At 40.7% G+C, this 18,201-nt stretch overlaps 1 protein-coding gene across 3 annotated transcripts in view; it reads left to right on the top strand.

Moving 5' to 3' along the window:
- Positions 1 to 18,201, top strand: part of LOC124776759 (vacuolar protein sorting-associated protein 11 homolog) — a 195,780-nt gene that overhangs the window by 156,553 nt on the left and 21,026 nt on the right. For all 3 annotated transcript variants that reach the window (XM_047251896.1, XM_047251895.1, XM_047251894.1), the window contains 2 exons: positions 14,204 to 14,376; positions 14,739 to 14,940. In XM_047251896.1, coding sequence (XP_047107852.1) covers positions 14,204 to 14,376; positions 14,739 to 14,940 — 375 coding nt within the window. The remainder of the gene's footprint in view (positions 1 to 14,203; positions 14,377 to 14,738; positions 14,941 to 18,201) is intronic.

Raw genomic sequence — 18,201 nt, 5'->3', positions numbered from 1 at the left:
CATGAATGGACACAGGCAGACAGTGTTTGTTGGTAATGAGGATCACCCTGTGGCTAAACATGCCTTGGTGCACAGGCAGCACATCTTGGCACAGTGTTACACCGTCCGGGTTATCTGGATACTTCCCACTAACACCAACCTATCCGACCTCCGGAGATGGGAACTTGCTCTTCAATATATCCTCTCTTCCCGTTATCCACCAGGCCTCAATCTCCGCTAATTTCAAGTTGCTGCCACTCATACCTCACGTGTCATTCAACAACATCTTTGCCTCTGCACTTCTGCCTCAACTGACATCTCTGCCCAAACTCTTTGTCTTTAAATATGTCTGCTTGTGTCTGTATATGTGTGGATGGATATGTGTGTGTGTGCGAGTGTATACCCGTCCTTTTTTTTCCCCGTAAGGTAAGTCTTTCCGCTCCCTGGATTGGAATGACTCCTTACCCTCTCCCTTAAAACCCATATCCTTTCATCTTTCCCTCTCCTTCCCTCTTTCCTGATGAGGCAACAGTTTGTTGCGAAAGCTTGAATTTTGTGTGTATGTTTGTGTTTGTTTGTGTGTCTGTCGACCTGCCAGCACTTTCATTTGGTAAGTCACATCATCTTTGATTAATCAAGAACTCTTTATCCCAATCTGAAATCAGAAATACTGCTTGTTGTCTGACAGGTGGCTGATTACTCTCTACGTTACCTTTTCTGTTGCATTTGACAGTTTTAACAAAGAAAATTAAAAATTGTTTCTCAGCAGTTCGAATAGAAAACTATCTTGGAAGAATTACTCAGTCTGCATACGTTGGTTAGCTAACAGAGATGTATTTGCAACTTAGTAGCACTGAGCTCCTCTATTTAAGAACCCTCTGACGTGTGGGTGGTGTGCCAGTTGTGACTGTCCATGCGCAGCTCGCCTTTTCAATATCAGGTTGACCATCTTTGCATGGTAAAATTGCAGAATGACATCAGCTACACAGAGCACAAAGCGTTCCTATAACTGCCAATCCATGCATAATCTAACTGGGAGCAGCCATCTCAGCTGATAGGGGCTTGTACGGTTGTATTTCTACTGATTCATGACAGCAGAGTTCCAAAAGTTCGGAATATGGGCCCCAATTTTTGTTTCAGTATATTCCATCAAAAGATGAGCAGGAATAGTGTGTTTGATAACAGTGGACCTGTTAGCTTGGAGGAGATGAGTACGCAAATTGTGTTCCACAATGTGATCCTGAACAGTGTGCATCATTTGCCCTATAGAAGATTTACTCCACTCACACAGAATACCATGTACACCTGCCTTGCACAGCTCTAAATCGTCTATGATAGATCCCAAATGTGCAGAGAATTTTTTATGGGGTATGAAATACCACTTTAACCTTATGTTGTCTTAATACTCTGCCTATTTTCGTTGAAGCATTTCTCATGTGTGGTTGATAAGCTTTTATTTTGAAGGCCTGATCCGCTTCCTTGTTTTGTCATTTGTACTTCTGTAGCTAGGGCTGCCACAAGTTCAGGAAATTTCAAACGTGTCATGGAAATCAGAGGGGAAAAAAAAAAAAAGCTGGAAAAAATCTTGCTTATGCACTGCTTCCCTGCTCCCTCATTCTTACTGCTTCTCCCCTTCCTACCATTCCCCTCAGCTTGCAGTCAGTGATGCCACAACTTCTTGCTGCTAGCCTAGCAGCTGCCGACAAGAGGCTGGGAGGGGTGAGGAGTGGTTTGTGTGGATCTAATTCTCAGAGACTGTTGATGCAGTGACTGGAGACAGTGGTCATATGTGCATGAGTTGTGTCTGAGTGATTATGTGAGAGTGTGTGCTCTCATTTTATTACAAAGTCTATGGCCGAAAATTTAGTTGTGAGAGTGTGATTGTCTTTTCTACATGTCTGTCTGTGACTCAGCGATCATCTTCATGGTGAGTTGCTACCTATGTTCATTAGTATTGATTCTCAGAGTATTTGCGAAAGTTGTCTGTTGCATGGATTGATTACTGTGGTCTCATTTCATTAGCATGATGTCTGTGACTCGTGAACAGCTGGCCACACAAGTGGACTTCCACGATGGGCCAAAACCGTAGGCCATTTCTGTGGGTATCTGTAACGGATCAGGCTTGCCAATCTGAAGCCCAGTTTTATACCACTAATGTGCAGGTCCTGCCCGTCAGATCTAGTCTCATCGATCGGCCCACAGGCTGGGTCTGTTTGCGTGTGGCATAATGAAGCAGATTTTTGTCACAGACTCAGGACTGCCGTGCTCCTCAGAAAGCCTTAGGCCACAGGCAATAGATTTCAGGAATTGTGACTGTCTCACCACAAGTATATTGTACAGTGCAGTGTTTTTATTGTTCTAGTACATTTTGGCACTTTGTAAGTAGTTTGTATATAGAAAGTATGGACGATAAGAAGAAAATTGCAGCAGTCACTGGCAGTTTGTATGCTATGTACTCATAATTCTTGAAAGAAAAATCACACAATACCTGTAAAATGAAATGATCATGTGGCCTTGATGGCCATGAACCCCATCCAGGGAAGTTCGGCTGCTGCGTTGCAATTTTTCATTCAGGTGATGCCACGATGGCCTCCTGGTGTGTCAGTGATCATGAAATGATGATGAGGACAACACAACACCCAGTCCACAAGTGGAGAAAATCCCCAACCCGACTAGGAATTGAAACTGGGCCCGCTGCGTGGTAGGCAAACACATTACCTCTCAGCTAAGCAGGCAGACACACAGTACCACTAAAATAATAGGCTTAACACAGTGGGTAATAACTGACAATAACGAACATAATAGAACCAACATTTTATTGGCAGTCACCTGTAGTAGTGTCTTACACAACTCTTCCCCATCTTAAACACTTCTTTCAAGAGACCCACATTTCTCTGAGGTTCTTCTGAAATCAGTGAAGGTATTTCAAATCTGCCTTGTGACTCCAGGGAAATGCATATATTTGTCACCAAATGTGTTTCCTTTTATTGAAATAAAATAACGTCAGTGGTCTTAATGAAACACACATACCATTTGGCTTGCTTTATCCATCTAAATACAGTTCATTACAAAAGATGTTGATGTTAGTATTTAAGATTTTTGCTCACATGTTTAGAAATGCAGCAGTCCAAACATTTTTTGTCGGCTTATGTCTTTACTCATCCTTGATATCTCAAAATTTGTCAGGAAAGAATGCTGAAACTTGTCTGGAAATCAGGGAAATATCAGGGAATTTCACACTCTGTGCTTGCTAAGATAAATATCCATTGTTCAGGAGCACAGTCTGTAGGTATTCCAGTTCTTCTTGCGGGTTATCGGCGTCTGAGATGATTTGAGCTTGGAGGATCAGAGTCATCAGAATATTGATTGCTTGTGCTGGTCAGTGCCAATTAGTAAATATTGAATTGTATGAGTGGCCTTTCAAAATATTGTGTGTCCAAGTGTGCCATCATTCGCACATCACACCAAAAAGGCTAAAAATAACACAGATTCTTCTTTTTCCAACCCCATAGAAAATATTATGTTTTTGTGTATGGAGTTCAGATTTTGAAGGAAATCTCTAAAGCTGTCCAAAGCATGAGCCAAACTATAAAAATATCATCAACGTATCGCCAAAATACAGGGTGTACATAAAGTCCGGGAACACTTTCAGTTATTTATTGCACAAGAACCAAACATTGCACAGATATTATACATATGTCGTTTTGAAGAGAAAGCCAGAAAGTTTTTTTTCTTTTTTTCATGTATACCGCCACAGCATAGTTTGGTAATTTGCCAATAGTCAGCGCTAGTCACAAACATGGTGAGTTCAGGTGCGGAGCGAGCTTTCTGTGTGTTGGAGTTCAACAAAAACAAGTGTGCTACAGCTGTTCAGTGGATGTTTAGAACAAAGTACGGTAAGAAGTCACCAACAAGGAAGGCCATTTACCTCAGGCACAACAAATTCGTTACGACGGGTTGTTTGTTACCGGCAAAGAACTATCAAAGTTTCTCTTCAAAATGCAATATGTATGACATCTGTACAATGTTTATCTCTTGCGCAGTAAGTAATTGAAAGTGTTCCAGGACCTTACGTACACCCTGTACTGTTGATCTTAAAACAACTGACTTGAGTGTTCAGTCTTCAGAATCTTCCATAAGCAACTGGCCACCAGGTGACACACAGGACTCCCAATGGTGACACTGTCAGACTGTTTGGAAAAAACTCATTAAGTATAAAGTATGTCAAGGAGAGAGTGTGATCTAATAATGCTGTAACATCATCTTGAGACATTTTGCCAGTGAGATGTAATGAGTCCTCCAAAGGCACATTTGTAAAAAGTGAAATGACATCAAAACCTAGTTGCCACCATTTGGCACAAACAATAGGCATTGTCGAGACCTTGATCCACGGAACCCATATCAGCTCAGACACTGTTAACCTTCAAATGGACCTCAAAGATTTACAAACTGTGTTGCTGAACAACAGATATTTATCTCAGCGAGTACAGATAGTACTACAGATGTATAGATGACAGAATAAGGGTGAGGATCAGGCCTTCTAAAAGATAACTTATCTACCATCCTATATGCATCACTCCCATAGGGATCGCAAAGTCAAGATCAAACTAATTACAACTTACACAAAGGTGTTTTTTGCAATCATTCTTTCCACACTCCATAAATGAATGAAATGGGAAGAAGTCCTAATAACACCAACAAGGAGAAGTACTTTCTGTCACGTATTTCACAGTAGTATAAAGAATATTGATGTAGATATACCTGATACGATGATTTCAGCTTTGAAAATAACCATACACATAAAGTAGTCCTCACACTTCAGTGGAAGGTGGCATTATTATAATTTTGATGAAGTTTCCACTGCACCATTTCCATATGAGATGCCTGTGCCTATAACTTGTCATACAGAATATGTATTGCTTGAAGATACATTACTGAACTTCCTCTTACTACATCTCAAAAATCAAGTGGTTTCACATCAGGCATTCCACGGGTGTGCCCAGTGCTACACAGACCAGCACAGAAACTGTCAGTTTGAAAAAAGGCAGAAAAGATCATGGATGCTGAGTGGCAGCAAGTGTACTCAAATCAATTTGTCATGAAATCTCAATATTATTTCGCCATTTGCTGCAAAACTCGTAGGAGTAACACCTTCACCCCAACCTCAGTTTGTCATGAAATCTCAATATTATTTCGCCATTCGCTGCAAAACTCGTAGGAGTAACACCCTCACCCCAACCCGTATCACATCCCCCAACTCAGATCCTGGGTGTACTCTAGTGTGTAAAACTCATAAACTATGGCTTAAAAATGATATTGTGTTTCATGACAGGCAAATAAATTTTGTTTGTCACCTGTCAAACCACAATGTTAATTGGTGTCATTCAGAAACAGCCCATTTGTGGTGACTGATAGTAAGAAACAATAAAAATTGTGACCATGTAGACTTTCCTGGTGTGATGATACATAATATTTTGTTGTTGTTTCAACCAGTCCAACTGATGGCCATCTATCTTCAGATGAAATGCTTCTGTTGAGATCAAGCGAGATGGTGCGGTGGTAAGACACTGAACTCAAATTTGAGAAGGCTGAAATTTGCTTCCAGATTAACTATCCATGGTTTCCCTAAGTCACTTGAGGCAAATACCAGGATGGTTGCTTTAAGGAGGACAGGGCTGACCCCTTTTCCTGTTCTTACCCCCATGCTTGTGCTTGGACAACTTCACAGTTCTCCCCTTGCTTCTACTGAGTCAGTTTGAAATAATGGGGCAACTGAGTCAACACCCTTATATATGCCACTAAAACCCACAGCTCGTGCTCAGTAGCTGTCAGTGCTGCCCCTGATACAGTGTGTACATGTTGCACCACTATTGGTGGATCCTTGCAAAAGCACTATATTATTGTTGAAAATTGCCACCAAAACATCCTGCCAGCAGAGATGAAAGCATTGTGATCTGATGCAGACCCAAACTGCCTTGGTAACAGTAAGCCCCCATTCTCTCGTAATATTATTGTCTACTGTTGTTGTTGTTGTGGTCTTCAGTCTATGCTGCTCTATGCTGTGCAAGCTTCTTCATTTCCAACTAACTACTGGACGCTACAGCCTTCTTAATCTGCTGAGTGTATTCATCTCTTCGTCTCCCTCTACGATTTTTACTCTCCAGACTGCCCTCCAATACTAAATTGGTGATCCCTTGATGCCTCAGAACATGTCCTACCAACCGATCCCTTCTTTTAGACAAGTTGTGCCACAAATTCCTCTTCTCCCCAATTCTATTCAGTACCTCCTCATCAGTTACATGATCTACCCATCTAATCTTCAACATTCTTCTGTAGTAACACATTTTGAAAGCTTCTATTCTCTTCTTCTCTGAACTATTTATCGTCTATGTTTCACCTCCATACATGGCTACACTCCATACAAATACTTTGAGAAAAGACTTCCTGACACTTAAATCTATACTCAATATTCACAAATTTCTCTTCTTTAGAAACGCATTTCTTACCATTGCCAGTCTACATTTTGTATCCTCCCTACTTCGACCATCATCAGCTATTTTGCTCCCCAAATAGCAAAACTACAGCATCACCTGGTTTAGTTAGACTACATTCCATTTTCCTATTTTTGCTTATATTGATGTTCATAGCCTCCTTTCAAGACACTGTCCATTCCATTCAACTGCTCTTCCAGGTACTTTGCTGTCTCTGACGGAATTACAATGTCATCGGCAAACATCACAAAGTTTTTATTTCTTCTCCATGGATTTTAATTCCTACTCCAAATTTTTCTTTTATTTCCTTTACTGCTTGCTCGGTGTATAGATTGAATAACATCGGGGATAGGCTACAACCCTGTCTCACTCCCTTCCCAACCACTGCTTCCCTTTCATGCCCCTTGACTCTTATAACTGCCATCTGGTTTTTGTACAAATTGTAAATAGCCTTTCACTCCCTGTATTTGAGCCCTGCCACCTTTAGAATTTGAAAGAGAGTATTCCAGTAAACATGGTCAAAAGCTTTCTCTAAGTCTACAAATGCTATAACTGTAGGGTTGCCTTTCCTGAATCATATCTTCTAAGATAAGTCTTAGGGTCAGTATTGCCTCACGTGTTCCAACATTTCTACGTAATGCAAACTGACCTTCCCCAAGGTCGGCTTCTACCATATTTTCCATTCATCTGTAAAGAATTTGTGTTAGTATTTTGCAGCCATGACTTATTAAACTGATAGTTTGTTAATTTTCTCACTTGTCAACACCTGCTTTCTTTGGGATTGGAATTCTTATATTCTTCTTGAAGTCTGAGGGTATTCACCTGTCTCATACGTGTTGCTCACCTGACGGTAGAGTTTTGTAAGGGCTGGCTCTCCCAAGGCTATCAGTAGTTCTAATGGAATGTTGTCTACTCCCAGGGCCTTGTTTCAATTTAGATCTTTCAGTGCTCTGTCAGATTCTTCACGCAGTATCATATCTCCCATTTCATCTTCACCTACATGCTCTTCCATTTCCCTAATATTGCCCTCAAGTACATTACCCTTGTGTAGACCCTCTATATATTCCTTCCACTTTTCTGCTTTCCCTTCTTTACTTAGGATTGGTTTTCCATCTGAGCTCTTGTTATCCATACCAGTGGTTCTCTTTTCCCCAAAGGTCTCTAATTTTCCTGTAGGCAGTATCTATCTTACCCCTAGTGATATATGGCTCTACAGACTTACATTTGTCCTGTAGCCAACCTTGCTTAGCCATTTTGCACTTCTTGTCGATCTCATTTTGCGTGCTTCATTTACTGTATTTTTATAATTTCTGCTTTCGTCAATTAAATTCAATATCTCTTCTGTTACCCAAGGATTTCTACTAGCCCTCGTCTTTTTACCTACTTGATCCTCTGCTGCCTTCACTATTTCATCTGTCAAATCTACCCATTCTTCTTCTACTGTATTTCTTTCCCCTGTCTTTCCCCTTGTCAGTCGTTCCCTAATGCTCTCTCTGAAACTCTCTACAACCTCTGGTTCTTTCAGTTTTTACCCAGATCCCATCTCCTTAAATTCCTACCTTTTTGCAGTTTCTTCAGTTTTAATCTACAGTTCATAACCAATACATTGCGGTCAGAATCCACATCTGCGCCTGGAAATGTCTTACAATTTAATACCTGTTTCCTAAATCTCTGTCTTACCATTATACAGGGTGTTAAAAAAGGTATGGCCAAACTTTCAGGAAACGTTCCTCACACACAAATAAAGAAAAGATGTTATGTCGTCATGTGTCCAGAAACGCTTAATTTCCATGTTAGAGCTCATTTTAGTTTCGTCAGTATGGCTTCATTCCAACATGATCAAATTGTACATTTTCACAATCAACATGTGTGGGCTGACGAGAATCCGCAGCAGTTGTGCAATCACGTCATCAACACAGATTTTCTGTGAACGTTTGGGCAGGCATTGTTGGTGATGTCTTCATTGGGCCCCATGTTCTTCCACCTACACTCAATGGAGCACGTTACCATGATGTCATACGGGGTACTCTACCTGTGCTGCTAGAACATGTGTCTTTACATGTATGACACAACATTTGGTTCATGCACGATGGAGCTTCTGCACATTTCAGTCAAAGTGTTCGTACGCTTCTCAACAACAGATTCGGTGACCGATGGATTGGTAGAGGCGGACCAATTCCATGGCCTCCACGCTCTCCTGACCTGAATCCTCTTGACTTTCATTTATGGGGGCATTTGAAAGTTCTTGTCTACGCAACCCCGGTACCAAATGTAGAGACTTTTCATGCTCGTATTGTGGATGGCTGTGATACAATACGCCATTCTCCAGGGCTGCATCAGCGCATCAGGGATTCCATGCGACAGAGGGTGGATGCATGTATCCTCGCTAACAGAGGACATTTTGAACATTTCCTGTAACAAAGTGTTTGAAGTCACGCTGGTACGTTCTGTTGCTGTGTGTTTCCATTCCATGATAAATGTGATTTGAAGAGAAGTAATAAAATGAGCTCTAACATGGAAAGTAAGCATTTCCAGACACGTGTCCATATAACATATTTTCTTTCTTTGTGTGTGAGGAATGTTTCCTGAAAGTTTCGCTGTACCTTTTTGTAACACCCTGTATAATCTGTCTGAAACCTTCCAGTGTCTTCAGGCCTCTTCCACATATACATCCTTCTTTCATGATTCTTAAGCCAAGTGTTAGCTATGGTTAAGTTATGTTTTGTGCAAAATTCTACCAGGCGGCTTCCTCTTTCATTCCTTATCCCCATTCCACATTTCCCCACTACTCTTCCTTTTCCTACTATTTTTGTCTCCCTTCACTATCTGAATAATTTCTTTTATCTCATCATACATTTCTTAAATCTCTTCATCGTCTACGGAGCTAGTTGGCGTATAAACTTGTATTACTGTTGTGGTGTGGCTTCGTGTCTACTTTGGCTACAATAATGTGTTCATTACGCTGTTCGTAGTAGCTAACCTGTGATCCTATTTTTTTATTCATTATTAAACCTACTCCTGCATTACCCCTACTTGATTTTGTATTTGTAACCCTGTATTCACCTGACCAGAAGTCTTGTTCCTCCTGCCACCGAACTTCACTAATTCCCACTATATCTGACTTTAACTTACACATTTCGCTGTTTAAATTTTCTAACCTACTTGCCCGATTAAGAGACCTGACATTCCCTGCTCTGATCCGTAGAACACCAGTTTTGTTTCTCCTGATAACGACATCCTCTTGAGTAGTCCCCGCCCGGAGATGCAAATGGGGGACTGTTTTACCTCCAGAATATTTTACCCAAGAGGACGCCATCATCATTTAACCATGCAGTAAAGTTGCATGCCCTCGAGAAAAATTACGGCTGTAGTTTCCCCTTGCTTTCAGTCGTTCACAGTACCAGCACAGCAAGGCCGTTTTGGTTAATGTTACAAGGCCAGAGCAATCAATCATCCAGACTGTTGACCCTGCAACTACTGGAAAGGCTGCTGCCCCTCTTCAGGAAGCACATGTGTGTCTGGCCTCTCAGCAGATACCCCTCCGTTGTGGTTGCACCTACAGTACAGCTATCTGTATCACTGAGGCACACAAGCCTCCCCACCATCGGTAAGGTCCTAGGTTCATGTGTACTAAACTAATTTAAATCAACCCACGAGGTGCACAATACCAGCAATGGGATGTGGCGGGAGCTATCTGTGTTTCATCCTCGTGTAGCATTAATATTCCAAAGCAGCTGTTGTGGACAGTACAAACAATCTGACATACACTGAGATGACAAAAGTTATGAGACGTCCAAATATCGTGCCAGACATCCTTTTGTCGGGTTTAGTGCAAGAACTCGACATGGCATGAGCTTAACAATCGTTGGAATTCCCCTGCAGAAATATTGGGCCATGCTGCCTCTGTAGCCATCCATAATTTTGAAAGTGTTGGTTGTGCAGGGTTTTGCGCATGAGCTAACCTCTTGATTATGTCCCATAAATGGTCAATGGGATTTGTGTTGGGTGATTGGAGTGGCTAAATCATTCACTCAAATTGTTCCAAATGTTCTTAAAACCAATTGTGGACAATTGTAGACTGATGACGTGGCACATTGTCATCCATAAAAATTCCATAATTGTTTGGGAACATGAAGTCCATTAATGGCTGCAAATGGTCTCCAAACAGCCAAAGATAACCATTTCCAGTCAATCATCAGTTCAGTTGGACCAGAGGACTCAATGCATTCCATATAAGCCCAGCCCACATAATTATGGAGCTACCACCAGCTTTCATAGTGCCTTGTTTCTTGGGTTCATGGCTTAGTGGTGTCTGCACCACACTCAAACCCTACCACCAGCTCTTACTGTTCAAATGTGTGTGAAATCTTATGGGATTTAACTGCTAAGGTCATCAGTCCCTTAGCTTACACACTACTTAACCTAAATTATCCTAAGGACAAACACACACACCCATGCCTGAGGGAGGGCTCGAACCTCCGCCAGGACCAGCTGCACAGTCCATGACTGCAGTGCCTTAGACCGCTCGGCTAATCCCACGCGGCTCAGCTCTTACTGACTGAAATCAGTACTCATCTGACCAGATCACAGTTCTCCTGTCATCTGGGGTCCAACTGATACGGTCACAAGTCTAGGAGAGGCACTGCAGGTGATGATGTGCTGTTAGCATAGGCACTCGCATCGGTCGTATCATAGCTCAGTAATGCCAGATTTCACTGCACTGTCCTAACAGATAAGTTTGTCCTACATCCCACACTGATTTCTGCAGTTATTTCATGCAGTGTTCTTGTCTGTTAGCACTGACAACTCTATGCAAACACTGCTGCTCTCGGTCACTAAGTGAAGGTCACTGGCCACTGTGTTGTCCACGGTAAGAGATAATGCCTGAAATGTGGTATTCTTAGCACACTCTTGATACTTTGGCTCTTGGAATATTGAATTCCCTAACAAGTTTCAAAATGGAACATCCCATGCATCTACCTCCAACTACCATTCTGCATTCAAAGTCTATTAATTCTCCTTGTACAGGCATAATCATGTCGGAAACCTGTTCCATGACTCAGCTGAGTATAAATGACAGCTCTACCAATGCACTGCCCTTATATATCTTGTGTATGCAATACTGCCACCATCTCGATATGTACGTATCACTATCCCATCACTTTTGTCACCATTTTAAGCTTTCCTACAGTAATATGGAATTTTGTTTACACTGAAATTGTGTAGGTGCAGATAATCTGTAACAAAGCTGGCAAAAAAGTAAAGTCTTGGTATGAATTTTTGTAAATATTTTTCAAACAACGGAAAATCCAGGATGGAATGTTAAAATACTATGAGAAGGAAAGTTGCTACTCACAATATAGCGGAGATTCTGAGTCACAGTTAGGTGCAACAAAAAGACACACGCAATTAAATTGTGAGAGTCTTCTTGTTGTGTCTATCTGCGAATCAGCATCTCTGCTATATGGTGAGTAGCAGCTTTCCTTCTCATAATATCATTAAAATATTTTTCTGTTTTTCTGGGAATCCTCCAAGCACTGCAACTGCTCTACATCTACAAATCTACTTATCAGAATACCTATTGTGTAGAAACACAGGCTTTATGTATACGAAAACCTGTGTTGAGCTTTTAGTGACAGTGCTGACATGTTGCCTTCATCCATAAATGCTAAGGATACCCAATGGCTGGCCAGAGTGGCTGAGAGGTTCTAGGCGCTACCGTCTAGAAACGCGCGACCGTTGCGTTCGCAGGTTCGAATCCTGCCTCTGGCATGGATGTGTGTTATGTCCTTATGTTGGTTAGGTTTAAGTAGTTCTAAGTTCTAGGTGACTGATGACCTCAGAAGTTAAGTCCCATAGTGCGCAGAGCCATTTGAACCATTTGATACCCAATGCATTGATATGGTAGATGACAACTCATTTAGGTACAGGTGTGTGTCAGTGAGCATAGGTTTACAATGAATTGTGTGCTCCAAAGTTTCATAATTGGTTTTGTACACCAATATATCATAAATTAGTTTCTGTCACTTTCAACTTCCATTGCAAATTTAATGCCAGAATGAGTAGAATTTAAATACCTCAAAGTCATTAAAATGAATGTAATCTGCATGCCCAAATCGTGAAGGTGTGCTTAATATACATCCAAAAACAGGTTGGTTTTGAAGTTTTTGTCCATCATGCTTAGTTCTTAAAAACCTCCGTGAGAAAGTTAGCAGTTGTGAAGGGTTGATTCTTCATAGTCACTCCATGTATCTGAAAACCTTGTCATTAAATTTCGAGTAGGTTAAAGTCAGAACATTGGCCTTTTCAGTGATCAAGCTCAAAGACTTATCAAGAGGAACTGACATAAAAAGGGATGTAACTTCGAAGATTACAAGCAGGCATAATGATGTCAGATGTTACAGAAATATAATGTTCACTATGTTCAATGGAATAATGAAGAATTGCTACTAAATATTTTGCCAAGGTATATGTAGGTCCATCTAAGTTACTAAAAATGTGATGCTTTGTAATGTTATATAAATATTATATATGTGATGCTTCTAAATATTTTGCTACGATATAAGTAGGTCCATCTAAGTTACTAAAAATGTGATGCCCCCTCTTTGTGGATTTTTAGCACACCACAGCATGTTGACAGAACATGAGCACTTCTGCAGACAGTAAGCATTTTTTCAGAAATGAAAGATCATGTGATCTTTAATAAGTTGGGTAATTAAGGAGAAAATCCTTTTTACTAATATAACCATCATGTTCTAGTTGAGCTTGGCCTGTCTTCCACTGATAAAATATTGTATTTTGATTGCTGAAGGGGAGAGTTGCAATTTCATTGTTAAAAACAATGTGCATGCATTAACCAATTATTTAACAGCATTTTAAAACAGCCTCCCTTCTCTCAATTTTGGATGCTGTGCATTACGTAGTAACCACCTACTCATCTAATATAGAGTGCCTAGGAAGCTGTGTTCTTGGATCACTAGGCAATAGTTCAAGCAAATCATATTAATGGAGTTTATTACAGTAAGTTAAACTGACAATATTTAACTTCGCGTATTGAAGGTATGTTGCAAGCAAATGGTGACAGGCAAATAAAATAATCAATGTCCTTCAGTACATATAATTTCAATCCAAGCAAAACAATTCAGTTCATAAGTCACTGCCATAGCATTTGTATGATGGCTAGTCTTCCACTTCTGCTGGGGCTAGGTGGAGCGGTACTTATATTCTCTTCATATAGAGGCTGCTCCTGTCTTGGTGTCAGCATACTATTGGCCGACATCATCTCACAGCCCTCTCTGCTCTTCCATTCTTTATCCTCATGTTGGCGCTTGTCGTTACACCGTAACACATTAAGCTGTATGAGCATGTCAAAGCAGTGCAGAATCCATTGCATGAAAATAATTTTAATTTATTTTCCATTGATATAGTGTATTACAGTGTGAAGGCTTAAAATACTTTTCCTCAGTCCACCAAACAACAACAACAGAAAAATATAGCAAAACTAAAAATAAATTTGAAAAGAAATAGGGAAAACATGTTTCACTTCTAGCATATATAAAACATGCTTGGTGCATCTGAATGTTACTTAAACTTCAGTTATAACTCATTGTGGAAGTTCTTTATTCGTGGTCACAGTTTCCTTATTCCGTTTGTCACATCTTTATTGATTTTTTTGTAATTCAAGTACAAGTAAAACTGATTTTAGTTACAACACTGTATTTGCGTAATTACAGATATCAGCAGATTCTGCAGTACCACATACGGCAGAGAGATTACAAAGCAGTTCTCACAACATGCAGAAGATTTGGTCAGCAAGATCCTAGTTTGTGGGTTCAAGCACTCTGGGCGTGTACCAAAGATTCTGAAACTCCAAGTGACCTCTTAGGAGAAGTTCTCAGCGTCATAGGTACTATACTGTAACTGTATTTTTATACGAGTTAATAATTCTGAGTGTTAAAATAATTGTTCAAATCACAAAGCTTCCTCCAACAGGATTTATTTTGCAATGTAATGTGTTCTGCTTTCATCCTGCTGTAAAGTAATGTATTGTGCAAATAAAACCTGCAAAAATGTGTAATATTTTATTATGCATCTTATATGTTTTGCAAATTTTTTATTGTAGTACAGTTAGAAATAAGTTTTATTTTTATAATGGGGAAAAATTGTATTTCTGATGGAGAATACATCTGTCGAGTTGTTACTCGTTGCCTTCTTTTGATCATTACTGTCACGGTGAGCAGTACATCCTTATTGTTTTCTGACTTGCAGAGAAACAACGTCTTCTGTCTCCACTTCTTGTTGTTGATGCTTTGGCCAGTTCAGGAACAGCCACTATTGGTGATGTTAGAAGTTACTTGCTCAGTGTTTTGCAAACAGAAAAGGAACTTACAGAGCAAGAACAGCAGCTCATCAACAAATATCGCCAAGAGACTGACAAAATCCGACAGCAGATACAATCCATGCAGACAAGGTTTGTTTTTTTCTGGTGTCAAGGGAAAAATGTTTTATAGGATGTAAAGACAAAAGTTTCAGGAAATTGATTTTGTGGAATATAAATAAGGAACTTTCAAGAAATTAATATTCCGTTAAGTGTAATAAAACCTGCACTTTCCATTAAATTGTATGTGCTGATACAAGGCCCAGCCAATAAAAAAATAGGTATTTTAGATGACATCAGCTTTCATTTCTTTATAATTGCAATCAGAGTCGTAGCATTTATTTTATCATGTACCTCAAAACCACTGTAAGCATATTTTCTTTGTGACTTACACCTAGTGTTCCTTGATGCCGAGAAGCCATATGACAGCATGAAAAGAGGAAAGATGTGAGAGTGGCTGAGAAAGAGACGCATGCTCAAAGGTTTGGTGAGGAAGGCTCAAGTGCTGTATGAACACTGTACTAGCTTTCTGTGATTGAAAAAAGGTCATTTAGCCTGGTTTCAGATCAAAATTGAATTTTAGGAAGTTAGTCCTCTATCATCACTGCCGCTCATCGCTGTCATGGATGACATAACGAAGAACATTGTAAAATACCATGCACAGCTTAACACCGTGGCTTTATTGGTGATGTGTTCTGAGAGACAAGTGGGGCTGGACAAATGGATAGATGAATTCCAGATATACAATCTCAGAACAGTAGTAGTATCAGTGAACTGTGAGGAGGAAACAGCAAACATCAAGATACCCCCTGCAAAATGTGGAAAACTTTTCATGCTTTAGAAATATGAATTCTCAAGGTAATCTAGCCATGAAAGAGGTTGCAGATAGAATTCAGAAGCACACGTGCTTGTGTCAACATGTCAGACGACTTCTATGGATTCTCAAGGTGCCAAAAAAAATCAACCTTACTTTGGCAAGCTAAAGTACACACACACACACACACACACACACACACACACACTGACACATGCACACATTGTGCCTGCTGAAGACACAACGTTGCAGTTTAGCAGGTGGGCTGGGAACGGGGTTGTATTGGTTGTAGTGGGAAGAGGCAGGAAGCAGGAGGAGGAGTTGAGAATTGGTAGCAAGCAATGGAGAGAGGTGGCAGGGGTGTAGGATAGGAATGGGGGCGGGAGGGGTGGCAGGTGAATGGGAGAGACATGTGACACGTGGGCACTGGAGCCAATGAGATGTGGTGCTAGATGTGAAAACGTGGAAGTGTGGATTTGGAAGTGATGAAAGGACAGAGGAAGGGGAAAGTGCTGGGTAGAGGTTGTGGAAACAGTGAGTCAGTAGAGGTTGAGGCCAGGAGGATTACGGGAGCGAATGATGTGCTGCAAGAATAACTTCGATCTATGTAGTTAAGAAAAGCTGGTGATGAAGGGAAGGCTCCAGAAGCAGTGGTGTGAGCCAACAATTGAACTTACGTATGTTATGCTCTGGGTGGTCAACTTTGATAGTGGACATTCATTCTGGTGGACAGCTGGTTGATTTTCACAGACATATAAAATATTGGCAGAACTTTAGCAGCCCCTGCTTCAGATGGAATAGGATTAGCCCATGATGGGACTGGAGTAAGTTGTGCTAAGTTGGTGTTTTGGACAGATCTTGCACCTGTCTTTCACAAGGATATAGATCAGGGCTTCACAACATACGTGTTCGCGGAGCAAGCTGTGAGCAGCAAGGCGCGAGCACGGAGCAGCGCGAGCACGCTATCCCCACTACCGGACCAGAGTGGAGAGTGGGGAGAGTCATGTGGGGCACACAAGAGCTGCCGCCAGTCAATGTAAATCCGTGGCCACCTGCAGGGATATCACTCACGAATTATTATTGCGACAAATGAAACAAATAAAGGAGAATGTACACGCGCCACATAATTTTATTAGCTTAGTGTATGCCTCTACATTTGTATTAATTTGTGAACTGTTACACAATAAAAGGTGTCACTGAAGTGTGGGATTCTCGGTTATCTTGTACTTTTCCCCCTTTAAAATTGCGTCTATGTTAGGAGTAATTGGTCTTGTGCATTGTAGGAGCAGCGTGCAGTTTAAATTTCGATCAGACAATGCGTTTCTCAGGCGCGTCTTGTTACATTTCATTGCAGAGGGCAGTTGTTCACAAACATACGTGGAACGGAACGTTGATATTATTGTAGCCGCCAGTTTGTGTAAACGAGGAAATCTATCCTGAGGGAAGTGTCTGTAGAATTCCAAAATGATTTCTTGCTCTGAAATTTGTCTCCGTATTCTCTGTCACACTGCAGGTCAATAATTTCTAGTTGCAGCTCAGGATGAATCTCTTCAATATTCGCTGAATATGGAGAGGAGAACAGATCAAAATCACTGTCTAGTGCTGTCAGATCTTGAAAGCATTGATCAAATTCTTCCTTAAGGGCAACTAAACTATGTGAATAACGTTCACAGTCTTTGTGAACATCTTGCTTGGATGATAATTTAGGAAAATGAGCTAGATTTCCTGTTTCCAGCTGACTCACCCAAAGTGTCAATTTCATTTTAAAAGCTTGTATTCGATCAATGAAATGAGTAATTAGCAGATCTTTACCTTGTAGTGAAATGTTCAAAGCATTCAGATGGCTAGTTAAATCTGCTAAAAACGCGAGATCACATTTCCATGAAGACTCTTTCAATTCAGGAACACCCATGTTATTTATTTCCATGAACATATTTATCTCATCTAATGGGCAAAAAAATCGATTTAATAATTCGCCACGACTAAGCCAGCGGACCTCGCTGTAATAAGGCAGGCTACCATACTGGCTATCTACATCCTCAAGAAAGCTTTTAAATTGTCTGTGTTGTAGCCCATGCTTCCTTACATAATTGGTTGTGCGAACAACAACACTCATCACATTTTTTAGAGTGATACTCTTTGCACATAAGTTTTCCTGGTGGATCACACAGTGAACGCCCCTTATTTCATTCGGCACGGTCAGATTTTGCATTTTCTCCTTCAACAGTGCAACGAAACATGATTTTTTTCCCTGTCATCGCTGGTGCACCGTCTGTAGACGCTGAAACTAAAGAATTCCACGACAATCCTATATTTTCAACACTTCCTTCAACACTACTTAAAATATCACCTCCGATTGTAGTATTCTTCATGGCTACTACATCGAGGAGCTCCTCCCTCACCTGAAGATCTCTATTAACACCTCTAATAAATATAGCAAGCTGCGCTGTTCCAGTGATATCAACACTTTCGTCCAGAGCTATAGAATACGCCATAAAATCTTTACAGATATTTGCAAGCTGCCTCTGCACGTCGTCTGC

The sequence above is a fragment of the Schistocerca piceifrons genome, chromosome 2 (genome assembly GCF_021461385.2).
Source record: "Schistocerca piceifrons isolate TAMUIC-IGC-003096 chromosome 2, iqSchPice1.1, whole genome shotgun sequence".
Classification (NCBI taxonomy): domain Eukaryota; kingdom Metazoa; phylum Arthropoda; class Insecta; order Orthoptera; family Acrididae; genus Schistocerca; species Schistocerca piceifrons.
The sequence above is the reverse complement of the archived record's forward strand: the minus strand, read 5'-3'. Positions and strand labels throughout refer to the sequence as shown.